Source organism: Mustela lutreola, chromosome 4 (genome assembly GCF_030435805.1).
Source record: "Mustela lutreola isolate mMusLut2 chromosome 4, mMusLut2.pri, whole genome shotgun sequence".
Lineage (NCBI taxonomy): Eukaryota > Metazoa > Chordata > Mammalia > Carnivora > Mustelidae > Mustela > Mustela lutreola.
Genome location: NC_081293.1, coordinates 151,138,281 through 151,162,956, shown reverse-complemented (window position 1 = coordinate 151,162,956; position 24,676 = coordinate 151,138,281). Strand labels below are relative to the sequence as shown.

Below are 24,676 nucleotides of genomic sequence, written 5' to 3'. Positions count from 1 at the left end.
CTGAGCCCTGCAGAGAAGGAAGGGATCTGCAAGTTCCCAGGCCACAGGGAAGGCAGCCGAGCATGCCAGCTCATACTAAAGTAAAGGGTGCCATGTCCCCCTAGTAGAGGGTTGGAAGTAGGCTGTCCAAGCTGCCAACTGGGATTCACAGCCAGGCCTCAGAAGATCTGCAGGACACTGAGGGGCAAGTGAAGTCTCAGTCAGATGAGACCCACTATGCTGGGGCCACCATGAGAGAAAAGACCACAAGTTATTCCAGCCAAGAACACTTCAACAGTGGATGGAGTAGGAGCAGAGGCCACTGCTGCCTGGGCACTGGTGGATATAAACGACAGCTTCCTTGGGGGCCAGGAAAAGTCCCCAGAGAAGGATAACATTTGGGCTAAGAGTCCTTAGTCTTTATTTCAACACCAAGCTTCTCCTTGCACTTGGATTACTTCCTGGAAGGGGAGCCTGGGTGGTTCAATTAGTTAAGCATCTGCCTTCAGCTAGGGTCATGATCCCGGGGTCCTGGGAACAAGCCCAGCATTAGGCTTCCTGCTCAGTGGGGAGCCTCCTCCTCCCTCTCCCTCTGCCCCTCTTCCTACTTGTGCACGCACGTGCTCTCTCTCTCTCTCAATTAAGTAAATAATATCTTCAAAAAAATTTAAAAAGATTATCTCTTGGAAGGAGGAAGAGGAACCTTTGAAGGAGAGAACCATCCAGATATGGAGTCCAAAATTTAAATTCATTATCTACCTAAAATAAGGAAAAGACTGAGTTACATTTAATTGGCAAGTTTAACACTACTCACATCAATGGGAATGACACTCTGCAAGGAAAGTTAGTTCTAGGAGGATGGAATAAAGAAATCCCCACCGTTACCACCGGTTTTTTTTCACACATGTGAGACACAATATGTGTCACAAATAAATGTCTTTACTATAGATGAGAAAAGCAGCCCCCTAATCCCTGTCACATTCTGGCAAATCCCAATCTTAGAAAATACAAGGTTAACAAGGTAGAACATCACTTTTTACTTCTCTAGTATAAGCAGTTTCTCTACAGCAACTTCATTGTATGCCTTCAGGATGCAGTTACCATTCACCATATTGTTTTGAAAAACCACCAGTTAGGTGCACCAGGGACTGATACTAGGAACAGGACTTGAAAATTCACAATGAGTTCATGATTTCTAAAGCCCCTTCTAACTCTTGACCCTTGTGGAATTCTGACAGTGATTTTTGTCAGTGCGAAGCAACAGGCAGGGAAGTGGCTGTCTTTTCCATGTACCATCTACCTTCACCCATTAACAGCTGAGAGGTGGGGGAATCAAGGCCACCTCAAGGGGAAACACACGCAGTTATACATGGGTTTCTACACGGAAGTCATGACTCTTTAAAAAGATTCAAAAGGAGTTTAAAGCAATGACCCCATTCAGGTCTTCCAAAAACAGTGGCAGACAACTGCATTAGAGCAATCCCAAAATCTAAGACTTAGAGACTGTGAATCATCAACAAGCTGGGAATCATGAGTGAGGGACAAGTTAGGGTCTGCATCTTTATTAACTTTTTTTAAAATTTCCCAATTGTATCCTTAGGAACTCGAGATTTCTGAAGGCCAGATTGGTTATGCATCTAAATTAGCTGCTGAAACCCCTATTGTCAAACCATCTCTCATTTATGATATGACTTTATATACCTATTTCCTTTGTCGTGGTGGAGGAAGGAAACTGTAATTTCTTGAAACTCACTATCTGCCAGGTATTTCATGCATCCTTCATTTAATTCTAATGGTTAGTCACAATTGGTATTCTTATTCAGTGTCAGAAGCCGAAACTAACGAGAAAGAGATTATGTCTTGCCCAGGTAGTAAGAGATAGAGCAAGAATATAGCAATAGTACCTAGTACCTAGTCTTTCTTTTATTGCATACTCTTGTGGCAGGAGCTGATTTTCTCACTACTCTGTGGTGTCCTTAACTATTTGTGGTGTAAGTTTATATGCACCTTCCGTTCACTTGAATGGCAGCCTCCCTGATACACTAGTCTAAATATATTTGTATAATTCTCTCACTTATAGGCCAAGGGATATAGTCAGAATATAGCATGGATAAATAAATAGATGGGAAATAGGAGAGAAATTTTAAAATTTAGAACATAAAATGAGAAGGATTATTCAATAAAACGTCAAGAAACAAAAGAAAATAAGGGAGAGACAACATTTAAAGAGATAATGTCTATGAGTTAATACAAGACAAAAAACCTTACATTTAAAAACAACAAAAATCCCAAAGACTCTACCAGAAAAACGATTAGAAGTTACAAATGAATTCAGTACAGTTGCGGTATACAAAATTAATACAGAAAAATCAGTGACATTTGTATTCACTAATAATGAAGTACAAGAAAGAGAAATTAAGAAAACAATTCCATTTACAATTACACCAAAAAGAATAATATAGCTAGAAGTAAACTGAACCAACGAAGTGAGAGACCTATACCCTGAAACTATAAAATACTGATGAAAGAAGTTAAAGATGACACAAACAAACGGAAAGATATTCCGTGCTTACGGAGTTGAAGAACCAATACTGTGAAAATGTTCACACTACCCAAAAGTAATCTACAGATTCAGTGCAATCCCTATCAAAATACCAATAGCATTTTTCACAGAACTAGAACAAATAATCTTAAAATTTGTATGGAACCACAAAAGACCCTTAATTGCCAAAGCAATCTTGATAAAGAAGAACTAAGCTGGAGGTATTGCAATCTCAGATCTCAAGATATACTACAAATCCATAGTAATTAAAACAGTATGATGCTGTAGAAACATAGACATATAGATCAATGGAACAGACTAGAGTCCAGAAATAAATTCTTGCTTATATGGTGAATTAATCTATGGCAAAGGAGGCAATAGTATACAATAGGGAAAAGACAGTCTTTTAAATAAATGGTGCTGGGAGAACTGGACAGCTGCATGCAAAAGAATTAAACTAGACCATTTTCTTACACCATACACAAAAATAAACTCAAAATGGATTAAAGACCTGAAACCATAAAACTCCTGAAAGAAAATATAGACAATAATTTCTTTGACATCAGCCTTAGCGACATTTGTCTCAATATGTCTCTTCAGGCAAGTGAAACTAAAGCAAAAATAAACTATTGAGACTACACCAAAATAAAAATCTTTCACACTGTGAAGGAAACCATCCACAAAGAGCAATCTACTGAATGCAAGACGATATTTGCAAATGATATATCTGATAAAGGGTTAATATAGAAAATACATGAAGAACTTATACAACTCAATCCCAAATCATCATCATCATCATCATCATCATCTGATTAAAAATGGGCAGAGGACCTAAAAAGATATTATTCCTGGAGGAGATCATGCCAAGTGAAATAAGTCAGAGAAAGTCAATTATCATATGGTTTCACTTATATGTGGAACATAAGGAATAGGAAGACATTAGGAGAAGGGAAAAATGAAAGTGGAGAAATCTGAGTGGGAGGTGAACCATGAGACACTATGGACTCCAGGAAACAAACGGAGAGTTTATAAGGGGAGGGGATGGATTAGCCTGGTGATCTGTATTAAGGAGGGTATGTACTGCATGGAGCACACTGGGTGTTATATGCAAACAATGAATCATGAAACATTACATCAGAAATTAATGATGTGGCACATGATGGCACAATGATCTTCCACTTGATGGAGTATTACTCCACTATAAAAAAGAACAAAATCTTGCCATTTACAACAACATGAATGGAAGTAAAGGGTCTTATGATAAGTGAAAGAAGTCAGGACAGGACAAATACCATTTGATTTCACTTATAGGTGGAATCTAAAAAACAATAAATGGGGGGCTCTTGGGTGGCTCAGTGGGTTAAAGCCTCTGCTTACAGCTCAGGTCATGATCCCAGGGTCCTGGGATCGAGTCCCACATCGGGCTCTCTGCTCTGCGGGGAGCCTGCTTCCCTTCCTCTCTCTCCGCCTGCCTCTCTGCCTACTTGTGATCTCTGTCTGTCAAATAAAAAACAATAAATGAACAAACAAACAAAAAAGCAGAAACAGACCTGTAAATACAGAGAATAAACTGATGGTTGCCAAAAGGAAGGGGATGGGGCTGGGGAAAAATGGGTAAAAGGGAGTGGGAGACACAGGCTTCCAGTAATGGAATGATTTAAGTCATGGGGATGAAAGGTACCGCATAGGAAATATAGTCAATGGTATTGTAATAGCTTTACATGGTGACAGATGGTAGCTACACTTTCAATGAGCATACCATAACATATAGACTTGTTGAATCACTATTTTGTATACCTGAAACTAACGTAACACTGAGTATCAACTATACTCCAATAAAAATAAAAAATAAAAAAGTTGAAACTTATAATAAAAAAACCAATAAATCCTTAAAAGAATAAAATTTTTAAAAATCCTACATTTTAACACACCATTTGGAAATTTCAAACAACACTAATCCTTAAAAACACCCATAGGGAAAAAAATCAATTACCGACAGAAGCATACCAATTTCAGTGATCACGGACTTCTAAAGATCAACAATGGAGGTTGAGTCAATGCAATACCAGCTTCAGAGTGTTGCAAAGAAAGCAGATAATATAGAAGGTGTAGAATACTATAACCAGCTAAAGTGCCATGCAAGACTAGAGGTGAAATAAAGACATTTTCAGAAAGAGACTGAAAAGAATTTATCCTTTCAAGACCCTATCAACTGAACCCAGAAAGAAAAAAATACATCAAAAGTCGCAGAAGTGAACAAATATGGGTAAATATCAATAAACATTGACCATATAAAGAAATGGAAATATTTATGTTTAGCTTGGGAGTACAAACCAACAATATGGTTAGAGAGGGTTATTGGAGTTAAACTCATTCTTTTTTTTTTTTTTTACCATGTTTCCCAATTTTTTTTTATTTTCCCCCTACGTTTAACTATTTAAAAAGTTTTTTTTATTAATAAATTGGCTCCTCTGTAGTTCACATAAGTGAACTTTAAGTTCATTTTATACAAACATTGCAAAAAAATATTGGGAATGAAAGATGGTAGGAAAAATTGCTCACATTGCTAATTAACATGCATATATGAAAGGAGGAAAATGTTTTGTTAGTAGTTAAACTCATTCTAATGAAGTAAGTGTCCTTACTTCGTTCAGAAGAAGAGTAAAAAATATAATATGCAAACTAGTGGAGGAAAAAAAGAGGAGAAAGGAAACTAGATTTATTCCATAGAAGGCAAGAAACAGAAAAGAAGTAAAGAAAAAGCACTGTGAAGAGAACAAAAGAAGATGGAAGAAGTCAATCTAAATATTTCTATTATCATGGTAAATGCAAATAGTCTAAACTTGCTAGTTAAAAGAGCTTACTGCTTACTTTAAAAAAAAAAAGACTATGTTTTATCATAAGAAGTACAGTTAGTGGCTTGGACAACTTCATGGCTCAGAAAGTTTGAAGGTAATTGGGTCAAAGAAGATAGGAGAATACCAATTTTTAAAAAGCTAGTGTAGCTATGTTAGTATTAGACTCACTGGACTTTTAGGAAAAAACACATTTGGGGAATAAAGATGTGTCACTGCATAATGATAAAAGAACCAAGTCTTTTCTGACACCAAAGTCTATCTTAGCAGCTCTCCATGCTGCCTGGCCCTCATGACCACTGTGAACATACGTAATGAAACAGTCGATGACAATTCTATTAACAGAAAAATGATTTTAAATCCCCACAGGAAGTCAAACTAGCCTGAGATGGAGTTCCAGCCACCACTTGCCAGCTTTTTTGCTTTATTTCATTTCACCTTTCTGTGCCTCAGTGTCCTCATCTGTAAAATGTGGCCAGCCATACCTGCCTCTAGTGGTTTGTATGAAAATTAGAAAAATTAAAGGAAATAGAGGGCCAGTTTCTACTAGCTTCTCAACAAATGCTAGTTCCCTCATACCTTATTTCTTATCACAAAAAAGCAAAACCTGAAAAACATAACTTCGGAAGGCAAATTGCTATTTAGGATTTCACATCGAAATCATTTTTCTTATAAAGAGTTAATTATCCATGAAATTAAATATTTATGCATTCACAGAACCAATGTGGCTGGTCTAGAAATTACGAGACTTTTCTTAATGTCTTCACAGCTGATGTTTTTCTATGGTGGGAATATTATAAAATTACTTTTTACAATTATCTAAAGAGAATTGTGTTTGGTAAGGTCGATTAGGAAAATATCGTGCAGCTGAACAGTTAAATGCAGTTGTGGAAATGCTGAAGGTGGATTTAGATGCTCACTTGTAGGTAGTTCAGCATTTGGAGCATATTTTCTATTAAAATGAGACCACAAGCGGTTAACTGTTTACCAAGTGGGGTGACCAACTGTCCCAGCTGACTTGGGACCGAAGGGCTTCCTAGAATATAGGACTTTTAGGGCTAAACCTAGGACCAGAATTTTTAGTCAACCTACCAGGCCAGCACCCTATAACTGATCTGCCTGCATCAGTCACAGTTGCCGGAACCATTCTTGAGAACCTGCTCTGCCAACTGCCAGTTTCTCCTGTTAGTGGGCACAGCACTTGATCTCTGTCAGTCACCTGCGGCCCCAGATGCCAAAATTCCTCCAGGGTCTGTGTGTGGGAGACAAAAGAAACGCTTCCTCTCTGCTATACTTTGTCACTTAGACCCCAATGCAGCCTGTTCTATGCCGAGAATATCACTTCTTCCAAAAACATGGTGCTTTTAGTTTTGTGTACTTACCCTTCTCACAATGCTACCCAAAATGAGTCCCCTGTTTTCAGAGTGGAGGTAGAGGCATTAAGAGAGGATCAGATGCCATCTTATCCCCTCTCTGGTCTTTACGCTCTCATCCTACCTCCCATTTGTATCAACTCAGATAATTGATGTCACTCTGAGATGACAATCGATGCCCAGTTTGAGATGGATGGCCATTTACTAGTCCCCAGACAGTCACCTCAGAATTCTACTTGGAGCTTGTTTAAGCACCTGCACAGACTTTCTTCTAGGAGTGTAACGTAGCTAATAATGACCTTGAGATCTGCAAAAGAGCAGCCTATTGAATAACTGCCATTCACAGGTCCACTTCAAATGACACTCCCACTCCCTGCACATTCTAGTGGAAATGAGTTCAGCCTCCCTCGTTCTCCCACAGCAATTACTTTCTGGTCCTATTTAAACCTCAATCATGATCTGCCTCGTATTAGAGTCACTTAAGCATGTGTCTGTCTCCTTCATAAATTGTTAGGTCTTTAAGAGGAGAGAAACTATCCCACTCATCTTTATATCACTCTCAGGAAAGAGCAGAGTACCTGTCACTATTCGAGACTATTCGATGAATGTTTCAGGAATTGATAACATCCTTGGGACTCTAGAAACTCATTAGAGATCAGCTGGCTCTGTTTTGACTTGGTCAATAATTCAGTCTGTTAGAAGGAATGATTATATTAAATATGTTCTGCCAACATTGCTTATTCTTGCCTTAAAATTTATAGACCAGTTAATTTGGTAGGTCACTATGATTTGAAAAGATCTGGCAATGAGAGAAAAAATGTAGGAATCAGAATAAATAAAATTCAAATTTTTCTAGGCAAACTTTCATTGAAAATTCTTTCAAATGATGCTTTTCCCTTCAGTAGATAACACCCCAACAGTAAGGTGTTACTTAGAAAAAAAGGGTAAAATGTGATTTTTATATTCTACCCAAAGGCTCTCATTTCAACTTTAAATTGCCTCATAATACAATACGAGAGCAGCCAAGCCAATGAGTAAAGTCAAATTTCAAGTAAATACACTGAACAAATCAAGTTTCAAATTCAATTAACTTTTGGGAAAATAAAGAATCCTGAAATTAGGTATAGATTGGGAATTAAAGGAATCTGTGTCTTTATAGGGAAAGAAACACCACAATCCTTTATAAGTTTAAATATCGGAATTGCTTAAAGACAAAAATAGTTGTAGGATGCACCATACATTAGAGTTAATAATACACATAATCTGCTAATATGACATACTAATAATCTTTTAATACATTAGCAATGTAAGTGGCAATAATTTGCAAAAGCTCCAAAATTATCATTCGCTCAAAGCCAGTGGAAAATTATTCATGACTCAAAAAGTATTTCAGAGAGTTCTGGTACTACAATATGTCAAGTTTCTGAACTTGACAATCAGGGTAATCCAAGGTGAATCAGACTTCTGAGATGTCGGGAAAGAAGAGTCTATTCAACCAATACCTTTAAAAGCACCAAGAATTTGTGTTTAAATAAACTCCTGTACTTCTGTCAAGGCCCTGCTGTGAATGGTACCTGCACTTCCTGAAAGGATCACAAGGAATCCTTTGAGATTGTTCACCAAACAATGTATTTGCTGTAGCTCCTCTGGGATCACTCCCAGGCATCACCATCAGCTCCAGACAGAACTGGCTTTCACTGAGCACTTACTAAGTACCATCGCACACTAACACCCCAATTGCAGCATTAGAACAAGTTTAAACTGATAGCTATTACTTAGCACACTAAACTATGAGCTCAGATGACACATACGATTAGTTATATGATATTCCACTCCAATTTTTTTAAAAAAGGAAAAGATGCTGTGGGATTTCACACTGTACTAATTTTTCTAATAGACAGAAGAAAAGGCAATCATTTAGTTGTGACAATATCATAATCCTTCTACCCATGAACCACAATAAAAGAATATTCTACAGAACCATCTCATTCAAAAGGCAGTTTTCCTTTATAATGATAGAAAAGGTATTTATTTAGTTCTGAGCATTGTAACTGATTCCAGTGTTCCACAAGGAGGAGAAAAAAATATTTTCTGTTGCCTCAGAGTAATAAGTAACCATACAAACATAATGCATGTGTACTGGAAAGAAAGAGGGGACAATGAATTGTCATCCTATTTGCTTTTCTGTCATCAGCAAGGCCACCGAGTCTGCATGTGGGCCCAGCTCTGACAGTCCATCAGGCATCTTCACAGCAGAAAGCACTGTACCACTGTGTGCGAGTCCCAATCCAGTGCTGATTTTTCCTGCCCTTTATATCTGCTCCTCTGTCCTGACTTTTATCGAGACAGGGGGAAGAGATAGTAGATCCTAAGAAAGTCAAAATGTAGCAAAAGAAATAGTAAGTCCTTTCCTTCCTGAATTAGGGAGTACAGCCGACCCTACAACATTTATTCTCTGAATTTACAAATTTGTCCGTAAGATCATAATTGAGAAACTTAGGCTGAGAAGTCCAGTCCTGATTTGGCTGAATGAAGAATATTATCAGAGATGCCAATCTGCCCTGGAGCCAGCGTATGGAAAAGCAGGTGGGTTTGGGGTGGGGAGGAAGGGAGAAATGCTGGAAAGAAGAAAGCTGGAGCTGGGACTTGCTTTTATCCCAAATGGAAGCTTCCCTTCAAAACAGTAATCCAGTGGTCCAGACCTATCATGTGGTCAAATTCAAAGGATAAGCATCAAGAAAAATTTAAAAGCACTCAAAGTATGCATTGTATATACTGCTCTCTCATATCTGCTTGTTCTCTACTCTTCTCTTGCATTCCTCATCTAGCAGTGGGCACTCCTGCTCCGAACCTCAGCTCAAGCGTCAAGAGCTCCAGGAAATTTGGCCTGCTTCCTCCATGGTCCCCAGCCTTGGGCAGGAGCCACTTCATGGTTCCTGTAACACCTTCTGCACACTTCTTGTTAGGGAGGTGGTATCTCTGCCCCTGAAATGGGGAAAAAAGCTATGAAGGGCCCCTTCCTCTACTCTCATCCCCATGACCCTTTGCTTGGTGGAATCTGATGGATTCATTAACCACAGTGCACGGTGGGCAGGGACCCTGTATCTGAAGTTAACTTGCATTTACTCATGCCCCTTCCTCCATCTACTGCTAGATGTGGCAGACTGGCTCTTCTTGTCTCTGCATCTGTTTGGCTAAGTGGATCTGAGCCTCTGCCCCACAGACCTCACTACTCCTGCCATGCTGCACTAGGATGCTGAGATGCTGATGGGGTACAGAGGTACTGCAGATGTTCAGGCCTTAGCTGGATGCTCTGATTCAGCTTACGGCAGCCCTGCATTTGGCCTCATTGGATACTTGCCCATCTGGCACTTTTTCCCTATTTTAGCCATTGATTCTACAGTTCCTTTGTCAGGCAACTGCAAAGGGAAGCATAAGTGAGTAGGTTCTAGCACCTCACTATACCCAAACTTCTAACACTCCTATCTTTGCACTTCCAATAATACACTGTAAATATCTGCCTCCCTCATTAGATGGTAAATTCCTTGAAAAACTATTATTGATCTTTATATCCCCAGTACAATGTCTGATACATAGTAGTTACTCAAATACTGTTGAGCGGATGAATGGATGGATGGATGAGTTTGACCATTCTTGGACCTACTTCACTGACCCAAACCTGGCCACTCTGCCTCTGTTCCTATCAGGTAGTCCCCTGACCACTCCCTACATAAGCTCAGGCTGCCCCACCTCTGTGTTCACCCAGCTCAACATCCTCATTTTCTATTAAGACTTTTCCAGCTAGTTCTGCCCACACTCATTTCTTTTTCTAAATGCCTTTGGCACAATTTAGTACTTTGCTATTCTCAGGTTGTTTTAAGTGTGCTAAGGTTATGTTCTGAACCAGGCTATCTAAGACCTGGGTGTTGACTGACTTCTTCCATGAAACATTATCAGGAGGGCAAAGTTTGTGAATAGAGAAACTGTTATCTAGTCTCCCTACCTTGAATTAGGAGGGGAAAGTCACTTCCTTTGCCTAGGCCTCAGTTTCCTCCTCTATGAAAATGGGGGTATAATCATCTGAGTGTGTCACAGGCATTGTAAGTGACAAAATAAAAATACAATGGCATCTGCAAAAACCTTATGCACAATTTATACCTCTTAGAATGTAGAATTGAGTTTGGATCATCAGAGACCTTAATAAATACTTGGAGATTTGCTTGATAATGAAGATGTTGCTTAAATGTATCTCATTTTAATGAAGGTTCAGTTGTTCTTACTGTAACTCTAATAAGGATTATTATTACTTGTAATGACAGATGGGTGATCTGGTACATTTACTCCTGTTCCAAAGAGGGTCAGCAGGCTGTAAATATTTGAAAAATATTACTAGGGAATCTCCTGGAATGTAGTTTTGCAATTTATAAATGTTTACTATTATTGTATTGCTTGAAGTGAATTCGTTTCTATTAGGGATATCTTAGTCTGTTTGGGCTCCTATATCAAATTACCATAGACAAATGCCTTAAAAACGGAAATTTATTGCTCACAATTCTGGATGCTGGGAAGGCCAAGATCAAGGCAGCAGTAGATCTGGTATCTGCTGAGGGCCTGCTTCCTGGTTCATAGACAACCATATGCTTACTATGTCCTCACATGATGGAAGGAATACAGGAGCTCTCTGGGGTCCCTTTTAAAAGGACACTAATCTCATTCATGAGAGCTTCACTCTCAGGACCTAATCAACCCCACCTAAAGACCCTACCTCCAAGTGCTGGCTCTTTGGGGATTAGGATTTCAACATATAAATATGAAAGAAAACAAACATTCAATCTCCAGCAAGGGAGTTATAATCCAACACAAGAATTATCAAAAACGTCATCCTTATCCATTCCCCTACTATTACTTATTTGTAACATTATCTTAACTTGAATTCTGATCTCAGCATAAACCTATGTAGAATGTCAGGTAGGATTTACAATCCCTGTGTCAGGAAATGAGAACTCAGAAAATTAGTAAATGTGAAGGTCCATTGGCATGGAAGCCACCGAGTCGGGGCCACAGGGCTCACATGGTATGAAGAGTCCGTCCTCTTTCTAGTAAGATGAGGTGAAGAGGTGAGATAGCAAGGCCTGATTTATAGGTAAAATAGAGACGGTTTAATATTTAGCCTTTGGGGCACTTAGATTTGGTAGGTAAGTTTAAACTTTTATTTTAAAATGAAATTCCCAGGTTATTTTTCAAGGGTTTATATATATCACTCCTATCTGCTCTGCTCCGTGTAACTGAGCAACTGAGAACTGAGTAAATACTCTATAATTGGTGATGAATATTCAGATCACCTGTGCTGCCAAATGAATCTTTCAGTCAACTTGTTTTACATCCTATTAACTTCAGTAAAGAAAATCTCCAAACATACTGGTTAGTCAAGAACTTCTGACGTTGTGTGATAAGAAGCTGTGACTTATTCAACATTTTAAGATTAAAAAAAAACACAAAACCACTTTACATATCCGGCGGTAGTCCCCTACACCCTCGCCTGCTCTTATCCAGGTTGCGGTGGGGGGAGGATATGTTTAGGACCCCCAGTGGATGCCTGAAACTGCGGAGAGTACAAAGCCCTAAATAGACTGTTTTTCTTTTTTTCCTAGGTATACATAACTACAATGAAGTTTAGTTTATAAATTAGGCACAGTAAGAGATTAATAACAAGGATTAATAATGAAATGGGACAATGATAACAACAGATTCTAATAAAAGTGAATTTGGCCTCTCTCCAAATATTTTACTAAGCTGTACTCACCCTTACTCTCCCTGGGAGATGTGAGATGATAAAACGCCTACTCCACTAGCGGAAGCGAGGAGAATGACGTGGGCGCTGTGATGTAAAGCTAGGCTACTATAAACTTCTGACGATTGGTCAGAAGGAGCGTCTCCTTCCAGATGGCGGTTGTCCGCAGGCAATCGAAACTGCGGAAGGCGAAGTGCAGATGAGGCTATTTAGTTCAAAGCCCAAAGAAAGAAAAATAAGGACCCAGTAGTGCAATTGCAGGATCATAGGGAAGCTATTTTTAATTTCTTCTATGGAGTACCACGATTCCATCAGAGAGGATGAATACCCAACTTTCGTGTCAACATGGACAGGATTGGAAGAGATCATGCTGAGTGAAATAAGTCAAGCATAGAGAATCAATTATCATATGGTTTTGCTTTTTTGTGGAGCATCGGAATAACACAGAGGACATGGGAAGATGGAGAGAAGGGAGTCAGGGGAAATTGGAGGGAGAGACGAACCTTAAGACACTGTGGATTCCAAGGAACTAACTGAGGGTCTTGGAGGGGGAGAGGAGTAGGAGGTTGGGTGGGCCTGGTGGTGGGAATTGTGGAGGGCACCTACTGCATGGAGCATAGGGTGTGGTGCATAAACAATGAATTCTGGAGCACTGAAAAATTTAAAAAATAAACAAAAATTGAAGAAAAAAATAAGGACCCACTTAGGAAAATTGCGCAGTGGTTTCATTGAAGGGAGTATCACTGACTTCAGCGGCAGAAACAGAATTCATTATATACAGAGAAGATTTTATATACTCTAAGATTCTCTAAGACGGAATGTATATAGGGGTTTTGTAAACCATTTTAGAACAGCACATGAAAATATTTTTTGCAGTGGTTCAAAGTACAAACATAGGAGGAGACCCATTTTACTTGCTTTAGAAATTACATGTAAGACTCTAATAATATAAATTTTAAGCTAAGCCCATGTATAGGTACATGAAGGAGGGGGAAAGTTTAATAACCTTTAGTTGAATTAATGTTGTGTGAAAAGGTAGTCATTCCTACTCAGTGTATTTCTGTTTAGGACTCATTCTAAGTGTCGTGGTCCACCCCCCACCCCCCACCGCCAAATGTATAGATCTGAGCTGTCTGATATGATAGCTGCTAGAAACATGTGACTATTGAAATTAAAACCCAGTACAATTTAAAACTCAGCTCCTCCCTTGCACTTGCTACATGCACGTGCTCAAAAGCAACACAGGACTAGTGGCTACTATATTAGAGGAAAGGATATCTTGCAGAAAGTTGTTAGCCAGCAATCCTTTCTGCTAATAGTATAAGCTAACAAGGTTAACAAGGATTTCATGCCCATGTGGGGGAAAGTTCAGATAATTATTCCAAATTAGCATGCCCCTGCTCGAAGTTTCCAAACACTTTTATTGTCACACACACACACACACACACACACACACACACACACACACACCTGAGTCTTGATCATCATAAATCATTGTTTCTTTATATCTTCCATAATCACTGCTTTAATATTGGTGAAACAAACTTCGAACCTGCTACTGGAGGGAGATTGTGATGTAACGAATACCTTAAAATAATTCTCACTATTGCAACCGCAGGTTTTTCATTGAAGAGCAGAACATTTTTGAATGCTTAGTACTTTATTTAAACACACATATATACAAGGATGACAAAGGGAAACCGCAGAGTTGAGCACAGTGGCCGCATGCATGGGGAGGGTTGGCAGACTCTAGTTTTACAGGATGAAATTTGGGTTGAAAAATAGGTAAAGACCGGAGAGCAAGTTTCATTTCCCATCACCACATAGAAGGGTCTTCCAGCCTGTCAGACATAAGAAGGAAAGCATGTGAGGGGCGCCTGGGTTGTTCAATGGGTTAAAGCCTCTGCCTTCAGCTCAGGTCATGATCCCAAGGGCCTGGGATAGAGCCCCACATCGGGCTCTCTGCTCAGCAGGGAGCCTGCTTCCCCTTCTTTCTGTCCTCTACCTGCCTCTCTGCCTACCTGTGATCTCTGTCTGTCAAATAAATAAATAAAATTTAAAAAAAAAAAAAAAAAAGGAAAGTATGTGAGAGAAGCTTCCCAACTTCCTGGGAGGCTTTCGAAAGTGAGACATTCAGTCCTGAACCAAAAGATGATCAGGAACTGTTGAAAAAGGCCCCTGTTGGCATTCTAAATAGGAGGTCGTGAGGGACACCAGAGCAGAAGACAGTGGCATAACATGCAGCAGCCCAGCCGAGTAGCTTCCACTCATGTTCATGGGAGTCTCGGGCAAATCTCAGAGGGAGTATTTAAAAGGCTCTGTATTTATCAGAGGAGCCAAAGAACTCTGCACTATTTCTGAAGATCAAAACTACAGGAATCACACAAAATGGTAACAAGAAAGTTATTGTTACACAACTCTGAATACCCGTCTTTTGTTTTCCCGCAAGCCTTTTTATGTAGTAAGATGCTATTTTTATAAAGAACTCTTTATAATAAAATGGCATTCACAAGCAACTTGAAGGCTGTCAACTTTGGCCCCCTCCTAACTGCCCATGATTGAGACTGTCCGTCAGGGTGCAATTAACTCTATTCCATGCGCCCACTGTGAGACTTTAAGCCACAGAACAAAGAGTAGCATCAAGGCTGTTAAGCCTGGATGGTTCTTTTTTTTTCAACCAAAGTACATAAGGTTTACCCTAAACTTTTTATCACAGTAAGCATCATATGCATGCCAGTGAAAGCTTAAAGGCATCTATTGTTTAGTGTTAAAAATAACCCTTGTGAACTTTCCACCTGCTTCCCTGGTATTTGCTGTTTACCTCTGGGTTGGTATCTCCAGAGACAAAATTGTTGTTTCCTTCAGGGAAAACAAACCTGACAACTCTACACTTGTACACTTGGCCCTGGCTGGCCATTTCACAAGACAACAGAGGGATGGTGGGAAGGAAAGTAAGTGACTCAGCAGGTCACCCAACTTGTTCTTTGGGGAGAACCTCAGTGAAGAGTGACAGGCCAGTCATGCTCCCTGAGCAAGTGTTCTAGTGACCTCTTCTGGGGAAGCTGGTTCTTGACATTGTCAAGATCTGGGTTTAAGGTCCACGAGCTCCAACAGAAATGGATGAAATATGCGCCCTGTGATCTTGTTCAGGGCAGGGGCAGGAGGGATAGGATATTAGAGCCAGGAGGTTATGAAATTGGAGGAAGGTCTGGCTGCTTTCCAGCAGCACTCATTGCTCATTGTTCACAATATTTCACACCGGCTCTTGGTAGGTACCTCTTGCCAAGACGAGTCCATACTCCCAGAAAGCCTCCACGGTCACAGACAAGTTACTAAGAATATTATGTCCTTAACATCCATTCCTTGAATGTGATAAATTATTATGTGATACTGAACTTAAAAGAAGTTGAAAAGTAGACAACAGCTGCCCCCCACTACCATCACGTCCCCCACACCCACCACCAAGATTTACCTACAACTTTATGCAGAATGAGGAAGACTAGAGCAAGACCCATGAGAGTCATATGCAGGACATCTAGATACTCCACATATCATACGAAAACTAAAGATTATCCTAGCCAAAGATGGACTGTTAGTCGTTTCAGGGTAGAGATGGGGACTTACTCTATGTTCTCCTAATTCTAACCCAGTTAGAAATTCCATATAGAGTCTTTTCTGAGGTAAAAGTCTCTTATGTTAAAGATTTTCAAAGAAGCATCAAATAATCTGAAGTAGAAAATAATACCCCACAGAAGCTTAGAGATTTGCAAATCATTATGTGAAAACAAAGGTCCTCACTGCCCTGTGACCCATCTCTATTTCTGCCCAAATGCTACCTGGTTTGGAAGATCCATTCCAATCCCTCCCTCCCCCCCCACCCCCACCCCAGGAGCCCTCTGGAATTTCCCTCTCCTGTGCCATCCTGAGCTCTGCAGCAATGTCCCCACACAAGCCCTTCGTACCTAGTTCTGGGAACATTTTCTGTGCTTTCTCTCATCAAGAGGTCTGAAATCAGTGTCTCAGGGCTTGATCGTTTTCCATACCTAAAAGAAAGAAAAGAAAGAAAGAAGGAAAAAAGGAAAGAAAGAAAGAAAGAAAGAAAGAAAGAAAGAAAGAAAAAAGTAAAGTCCTTAAAGCAAATCTGAAATATTCATAAAGAGGAAAAATATTTAAAAAAAAAAAAGGAAAATAGTGTCTCACATGGTTGGTCATCTGCTAACAAGTAATCTAGGTTTATCAAGCAGACATTATCAGAAATATGACTTCAAATTATATATATGTATAATTTTGCTTAAATAATTTAGCAGAATATTTAAACACATCAAAACTCCTAGTCAAATTCTTGCCTTTTTATACTACTACAAACAATACATAGATGGAGTTTCATAACTAAGTGACAGGAAGTAAAAGTACATTGCGGTATGATTTTAAATGTTTCCATAATTAGTTAATTGGCTAGAGTTCTGATGATATACAGCACTTTAAACCTTAACAAAGAGACCGGAGGATATTTCAGAAACAACCCTGGGGAGAAAAATCAGCAGACAGAAGTTCTAGACCCACCTGTGCCTTCAAATCTCAGTTTTCTCATTCATAAAAATCAGATCATAACTCACGCTTAAATTGGAGTCTTTGTGGAAATCCAGTGCGAGCCACAATGTTTAGAAAGTGACCGAGTAAAACACAAATGCAAAATATGGCTGTTGAAATGCACTCATTCTTACAGAAAACAACAAACCTTGGTCCCATATTTCCCATATTTATTTGGGGTAACAAAAGCTAAAGCCTTCGCTCTTGCTTTGCTTTTAATTTGCCCCGTAAATATAAGGAATCTCATGGATCCTGGAAAGACCATGGAATCTTACTGGTCTTTTTTCTCCTAGAGCCGGTTATAGGACTAAACATGTGCATGTAAGGGTGGTGTAGGTTACTTGCTCCAGGTGAGTGCATACAAAGGTCTTTGTTTCTCTCACTGGGGAAGGGTCTGAAAAGTCTGTATTTTTCCCTTTCTCAGAAAAGGGCTTGTATACCAGAAGCTGTATTATTCACAAATGAAAAACTAGCCTGGATGGATTGATTAGCTCCCAGAAAAAAACAGCAAAATAAAGCTACCAGAGGGTATATTATCAAGTACAGTTAAATCTAAATTTTTTTGAAAGATTTCCTATTATTGCTCCTTTGCTGGGACTTAAGAAAGCAAAAAGCAAACAAGCTGCTCCCTGTCCCCATTGTTTGTAAGATTTCCTCAACATTTTCCAGAGTTGAGATATCAAACAATAGATCATTGCTTACACCTATTTACTCTGTTCGTTAGTTGATTTTATTAACTGTCAAACTCTTAAGCAACGTCAACTCATTTATCTTCACCATGCTCCAGTGAATAGAACTGGCTTATGTTTTCCCCAATTTATTAGTAAAGAACCTAAACCTAGAAGAACAGGATTTGCAGTCCTAAAGCGGCACCCAGGACAGTCATGTTCACTATTCTTCGTCTCCTACTTAATTCTGGATTATCCTTCTTCTCTACCATGCTTTAACTGGCAAAGATAAAGTCTTTAGGGAAAAAATTTCAAACCTAGCTTCACGTTAAGAAGCCACATTCCACATAAGGGAAGCTTTTAAAACCTCTGTAAAGCCCAGGTCCTACCCCTGAAGTTCTGATTTAAAGTCTCAGGGTGCAGCCCAGCACTAGTGTATTTTAAAACTCCCCAGGTGACTCCAGTGTGTGACCAGGATGGAGAAAGACTAATCAAGGGCTGGGTTTCTTATCCTTAGCAACCTTTGTTGTAGGGGGCTGTCCTAGGCATCCTAGGATGTTTAGAGCCTAAAGTCAGCACCAGTTAGAACGACTGGTTTCACAGAGAATTGTAAAAACCAAATGTGGTAGATCTATGCTCTAGAATAAATAGTGTGGCTTTCAGAAGCAATAGACCAGGAGCATAGAGCTTAAAAACTGAGTGGAAAAAGGGAACAAGGAGAATGTTATCAGACTACCATTTGTGCCACATAGAAACACATGTTCACAAATGATACCATAATTTTCAAAAAATACAACCATGTGGGGACTGGGTGTGTGAGATGGGAAGGCAGTGAGAGTATGGAATGGAGACAATGGGCACAGAGGATAAGTCTCTGATGGTTTCTAAGAAGGAACTTATGTGAAATTGAGACAGGAATCTCTGGTTCAGAATCAACGTATTCCCACCTAACCTGAATCTCTTCCCATGAAACTCAGGCCCCTTCCCTTTCTTTTTCCCTCATCGAAGATGGAGATCACACCGGATGCTGAGGGTAGTGAGGAAATCAGTGGGAGTGCTCCAATTTCATCACCCCTAAAAAGAAAAGCCTTCATAAAATGTTTTTATGTTCATGACCTATAAAATGGAGATAATTATACTCACTTCAAAGCTTTGAGGTGAAGATGGAATGAAATAACGCCTAGGGAAACATTCTGAACCACTAAAGCTTTATACAGTGGATAAACTTTATCGCAATCATCTTGGCAGAAATAAGTTCTACTGTTCTAACTGACAAACTAAATATCCAATATCTTTTTCTAGATAAATGACAATTAATATACTTATTTTTTAATTTCAACAAGTTCTTTTCTCTGTTTATATGATAGCATAAGCAAGAATTGGAAGCAATTCCCTTTCTGAGAAGTCTACTAGGATATAAAACATTATTGCTTTTTGCTAATTCAAATGAACCAATTTCAAGGTTCACAAACCAATACTATTTAATTCCAGCATTTTATGTATTCCTGATTCTGTGTAAACTGGCACTTTTTCAGAAGCTTTTTAGTATGTTATACCCCTTTTTGATGAAACAGGGGAAAATATTTATTTAAGAATATAAATTCTCCCCACTTTGAATCCTTCTCAACTATTCCCTGACTTGTAACCAGTAAAAAGTATGGTAAAAAAACAAAAATAACACTTTATAAAACATAATTTAGACATGTTAACATTAAAGTTTTTAAAGGGCTCACCCTTTTTAGCTTATCAAGGTCATTTGATCCCAATAATTAAAATGAGATATTGAATAACTTAGAACTAAGATGAATGAATTTTGGAAACAAATTTAAAATCCTATATCATAGTTAGGATGTGATTTTCTTTCTTTCTTTCTTCCTTTTTTTTTTTTTTTCTTAATATTGGATGTTGAGAGTGAAGACATGGCATTTAAGTTTAGCTTTCTGGGTAGTCAGAATAAAATTTACGATTTCTCAAATTCCGTGTAATCCCTGGGTTTATCCCAGAGTGACTACTAGCTTCTCATTAACAAAAGCACTAAGTGGGCACTTCCTTCTCAAAATTCACCTGCTAGAAGATGGGAAAAGTCTGCATTTTAAATCAATTGTTTTCATACTAAATCTCTATTAATGCCAGGATTTTTAACTAAAAGGCTGAGACTGAATAAAGAAAAAAAAATCACTGTACAGAAGAAAAGAAACTAGCTCTATTTGTCTTTTCCTAAATACTGTCATTCAATCTTGCTCTGGATAGCTTGGAAAATCTGGCAATGTCTTTGGCAACTCAGCTGTTTCCTGGTCGGTGGTGGTGATTGTAGTTTTTTAACACTCAGCTCATTGTTCTCCCTAGAGCACTTCCCCCAGCACTCCCGACCTGTTTGGGGTTTGTTTTTTGTTTTTTGGTTTTTTCCCTTGGGGAGGGGGGAGCGGGGTCCTTTCCCATCCAGTTTTCCAAACAGTCCCCCAACTGCTCTAAGAACAAAAAAGAACAGAGTGAGTGCGAGAAGATGGCCAGCCACACAGTCTAAGGAACCTAATTGGGGGGAGGAGTGGAGGCACGATTTTGTAACTAATGTTGCAGAGGCAAAGTGTTCAGTGCCCTACGCAATTACTCACTGAGAACTGAGTATGTGCCTGATACTGCGCTGCCCAGGGATGCAAGCAAGCAAAAAAAAAAAAAAAAAAAAAAAAAAAACAACGTTGCGGGGCAGAGCGCTCCCGGAGTCGGTCCCGAGGAGCCCACCCACCTCTGCCTGGTGATGAGGTTGATGTAGTGCCGCAGCGCTGAGTAGTATCTGGCCATGTCCTCCGCCGGCGCGTCCTCTCCGGGGTTGTCTGGCTTGGAGGGGTACGCCTCAGCCAGCGCGCCCAGGCACACAAGCAGGGACAGGGCGAGGGTCAGTCCGGATAGTCCCAGTGCCTTGCTACCCAGCATCTGCGGGCACAGAAGGCGCAGCGGAGAAGAGTGGGGTTTGAAAGGACACACGCCTCGAACCTCCCTCCCGTGTCGCCCCCACCATCCCCCCACCCCCCAAGCCGCGCTCAACCCAGGCCCTTAGAGGGAGCGGAGCACCACTCCACGTACTAATGGCATCACCTGCCCTTCCCCGACCCGTCTGTCCCACCGGAAAAGTCCGCGCAAATTCTGTCCAAGTTGCCGGATACTAGAGCCGCGCTTAACGAGAGGCGCGGGGCTGGGGACCAGAGCCCGCCCGCGCCAGTGTAGATACTTTCAAAACAGATGTAGAAGTTCCTCCCGGTGGGTTAAGGAATTGTAACTTTCCTAACCTCTTCCCCAAACCCCCATCGGAGGAGAAGTTTCTTCTCTAATACGTGCGGTCTGTCTTGCTGCAAGAGATAGTTGTGGCTGAGATTCCTTCGGGGTGACAATTTGGGAGAAGGAGGAGGAGAGAACTGTTCTCCGGGCCGCCGGTCTCGGTTCGGATCCCAAGGATCCGGGAAGGAGGCAGAGAGGTTCCAAACTCCGGGAATCCCTCACTCAGGGGGCGCTGCCCGGGAAACCTCCATCCAGACAGGGACCTCCGAGGAAACTGCCACCTGTCCGGGGTTGGGGGTCGCGTCCCCGTCCAAATCCTCCAAAAGATCACCCAGAGGGACGGCGCAGCCGGGAGGGTGCGCGAGCAGGGTGGAGGCGCGGTCGGAAACGACCAGAGGAGCAAGTGGAATTTAGCCTCCAAGAGCGGCCGCCGCGCGACGGGGCAGGAGAGGACAGAGCGCGGCGCGCAGGGGTTGGAAAGCCAGGCGCGACCCTCCCGGGGCCCCAGAGCAACCCCGAGGGTGAGCCGGAGCCGTCCCCCGGCTCCCGCCCCAAGCCGAGTGGGTCTTGGCACTCACGGTGGCCGGCGAGCGGGCGGGTGTGGCTGGGCGGCGAGCGCTCTGCAGTCAGGTGCGCCTCTCCGAGGGGTGAGTGCCGGCGGACCGGGTGCGGAGAGCAGGTCGCGACAGGGCTTTTATGGCGCTCCCTCGCCGCGGCAGGAGGGGCCTCGGGCAATCACGTTCGGGTGACTCCCACCCCGCCACTTCCCGCCCCCGAGTGGCGGAGGTGGGGCGGAGGAGGGGGCCGCTATCGTTCGAGGGGCGGCTCCTGTAGCCACTCCTTGACCCCAGGCCCTGCCGGGGAAGGGGGGGTCCTGGAGAGGTGCGAGCGTGGAGGAAGGCGGAGTCCCTGCCCTCCCGTGGTACCAAAACCGCGCTTTCCTTCACAGCCCGTCTGGTCCTGCTGGAGACAGGAGCAGCCCAGAGCTACTGTGTCGCCTGTCACCCAGACCACCAACTCGAGGGGTGCCAGGGGAGGGGATACATGAATCCTCTACTTGGTGGAGCATCTCCGGGACTCGCGCGCCAACAGCGCAGTACACAAATCCTGAGCAGAGACAATTTGGTGCACAGATCTCCTGCGCGGAAATTGCTCCAGGTCGCCTGTCCAAGGTCCCGAGTTTGGTGGCTCTCAAATGGCCCCCTCCTCTCAGGGTCTTAGAATGGGCTTCTGTGGCTTGGGCCCCTTTTCCCAGCTTCTTTTTCGAGAGATCAGCCCACTCCCAAGTACTCGCCCAAACGCTGGGAGCCCGGCTCTATCAAGACAGAAAGAATGTGGCGACTGCGAAGTCTCCAGTAATGGGACACGGTAAACCTACTTCCTCACTTTGCTGGGGAAGAGCGGCCTTGCGACCGTCTGGACACCCATTAAAGCGCAAAAGAATGAAAAATTCTGATCCAAAGCTATCGGGTAGTTAAACGAACAGGAATTTCTCCCTTGGATAGTTACAAATACTCAATAACGCCGATTGAGAATGTGGGCTCTGATTGAAATGAAACAGGTAAAAAAAAAATCACCATTAATTTGCACATCACGTTAAACTTGTTGAATGAAAATGAAAGATTCAGAAACCATTTTTACAGGATCAGGATTTTATATCTTAAAAGTTACCTGAATAAATACTCCTAGAATTCCAACTCTTCTAAATAAAATGGCATGGCACGTTAGGAAATAAAAGTCTTAAGGTATAAACTATTTTAATGTTAAAATCACAAATGATTCTGTTTAACTGACTTTTTGTACTGTTTCCACTCACTGAATTAAATATCAATTACTGCATAGCTAGCTCTGCACTCTGGTGCTCTCTTTCTTTCTCTCTCTGCCTCTGTGTGTGTGTGTGTGTGTGTGTGTGTGTGTGTGTGTTAGAAATTTTGAAGATCACATCCCTTTCACTTAAGTGAATGCTTCTCTTTCCTTATTTCACAAACATAGGACAGGGACACAAATATCAGGCATAATTTCTCAGATTTGCTCCAGTGTACTCCTGTCTGGCAAAGTTAGAACAAACCAACTTCTCACTTAGAGCTCTTTCTTCACAAGAGGAAAAGCTCAGTCCAGTTTTCAATCAATAATCTTATTTTTAGAGTTTATCACAGATACGCATCAGTTATACCTTAGAAGGAGTCATTGAATTTGGGAGAAATCCCTTCGAAGGACATGCACCATTCTTAAGTGGGGGGAAGAATGAGAACATCTGATTAATTTAGTTTACTATTATGCCACTGGTATCCAAAACCAAGAGCTGATTCTCAGGGCTCAGCTTTAGAGGCTAAAACATGGAGCCTAGTGCCAGAGGTGTATCCTTATATCTTTACCCTTTCCCTCCAGTGCCAACAGCATCTGCTGGCCTTGGGCTCTGAGCATTCCACCTCTTCTCTCAAGACTGCACCATTAATTGCCTCCTCTCTGTTCTATAGTTTTCTATGCTTATACATATATACTTACAGATAATAAATTTGCATGAGTTTTTGCTCCACGAAAGAAACAAATCCAAACAAAAACCATTCAAAAGCAAAAAGACAGTCACTCAGACAAGCATCTCCTTCCAGCTGCTGAACCATCTCTTTCCTTTGTTTCAAAATCAAGTTTTTAAATTTATAATATATGTATCCTTAGCAGCTTTATTGAGATACAACTGAGTTATACTAATCTACAGATGCTTAAAATATTCCATTGGTTGTATTCTTATGTATATACTCTGTGAAGTCATCACCACAGTCAAGGTAGTGAACTATACATCACCACCAAGTTTCCTCATATCCCTTCGGTGCCAACATTTGCGCCATTTCCTGTCTCTCAGCCAGGTAATCATTTTGATCAATTTCTTATGCATCTTTCCTGACTTTCTTTATGCAAATAAAAGCAAAAGTGAATATATGTTCTTATATTTTTCCTTTTTTATTATTAATACTATATCTTAGACATCTTCCCATTTAGACCTTAAAAGATGATTAATTGAATCTTAAGCCGCTCTTTTCTCCTTGGAGGAGGGGGGAATGGAGGTGAATGTTCCAAGTTCCAATCATGCCTTAGCTTTCTGATGCCTTAGCTTTCTGATGACCATCCCTCATCCTGAAGCTATCTAGTGTCCCTAAGCCACCCAGTCTGCAGGTCAGCAAACAGAAAGACATTTTTTCTCACATCAGACACTCCAAGGGTCTTAGGAGCTCTTTTATCAGCAATCAGGGTTAAAGACCAAATATTAGAAAAAAAGATACTCCTAGCACCCTTATCACTCAAAAAATCACAAGCGTTTTAGGAACTCTAGACCAGGAAATAGGAATAAACATGAAGTGTATTTATTATGCCACACGAAGTCAGATCAGGTCTCATTGAAAAGGTGACATTGAGTAAAGACTTAAAGAAAATGAGGGAATAAGTGGTGTCAAAAGAAAATGAAACAAAACTGGGCTAGAGCCATCAGAGGACAAGGAGACCTGATGTAAAGGTCCTAGGGCAGGCATGTGCCTCAGAGGGAGAAAAGGATGAAGATTAGAAAGATTCCAGATTTTTGGCCTGAGCACTGAAAAGATGGGGTTTCCTCC

The 24,676-nt window shown here is 41.0% G+C and overlaps 1 protein-coding gene across 1 annotated transcript; it reads right to left on the bottom strand.

Moving 5' to 3' along the window:
* Positions 1-14,187: 14,187 nt before the first annotated feature.
* Positions 14,188-21,778, bottom strand: NPY (neuropeptide Y). Its single transcript, XM_059172659.1, has 4 exons — positions 21,650-21,778; positions 20,542-20,729; positions 16,503-16,583; positions 14,188-14,381 (listed from the first exon to the last, which is right to left on the bottom strand). The coding sequence occupies exons 2-4, from the start codon at positions 20,727-20,729 to the stop codon at positions 14,357-14,359; spliced, it is 294 nt and encodes a 97-aa protein (XP_059028642.1). The 5' UTR covers positions 21,650-21,778; the 3' UTR covers positions 14,188-14,356.
* Positions 21,779-24,676: the final 2,898 nt, after the last annotated feature.

Bases quoted from the DNA above. Each gene is read 5' to 3' on its own strand.
- NPY (XM_059172659.1), bottom strand. From the start codon at position 20,729: ATGCTGGGTAGCAAGGCACTGGGACTATCCGGACTGACCCTCGCCCTG. The intron at 16,584-20,541 runs GTGGGTGGGCTC...TCTTTCTTTTAG, and splicing joins AACCTCATCACCAGGCAGAG to GTATGGAAAACGATCAAGCC. The intron at 14,382-16,502 runs GTACGAAGGGCT...TATGTCTGACAG, and splicing joins GAAAATGTTCCCAGAACTAG to GCTGGAAGACCCTTCTATGT.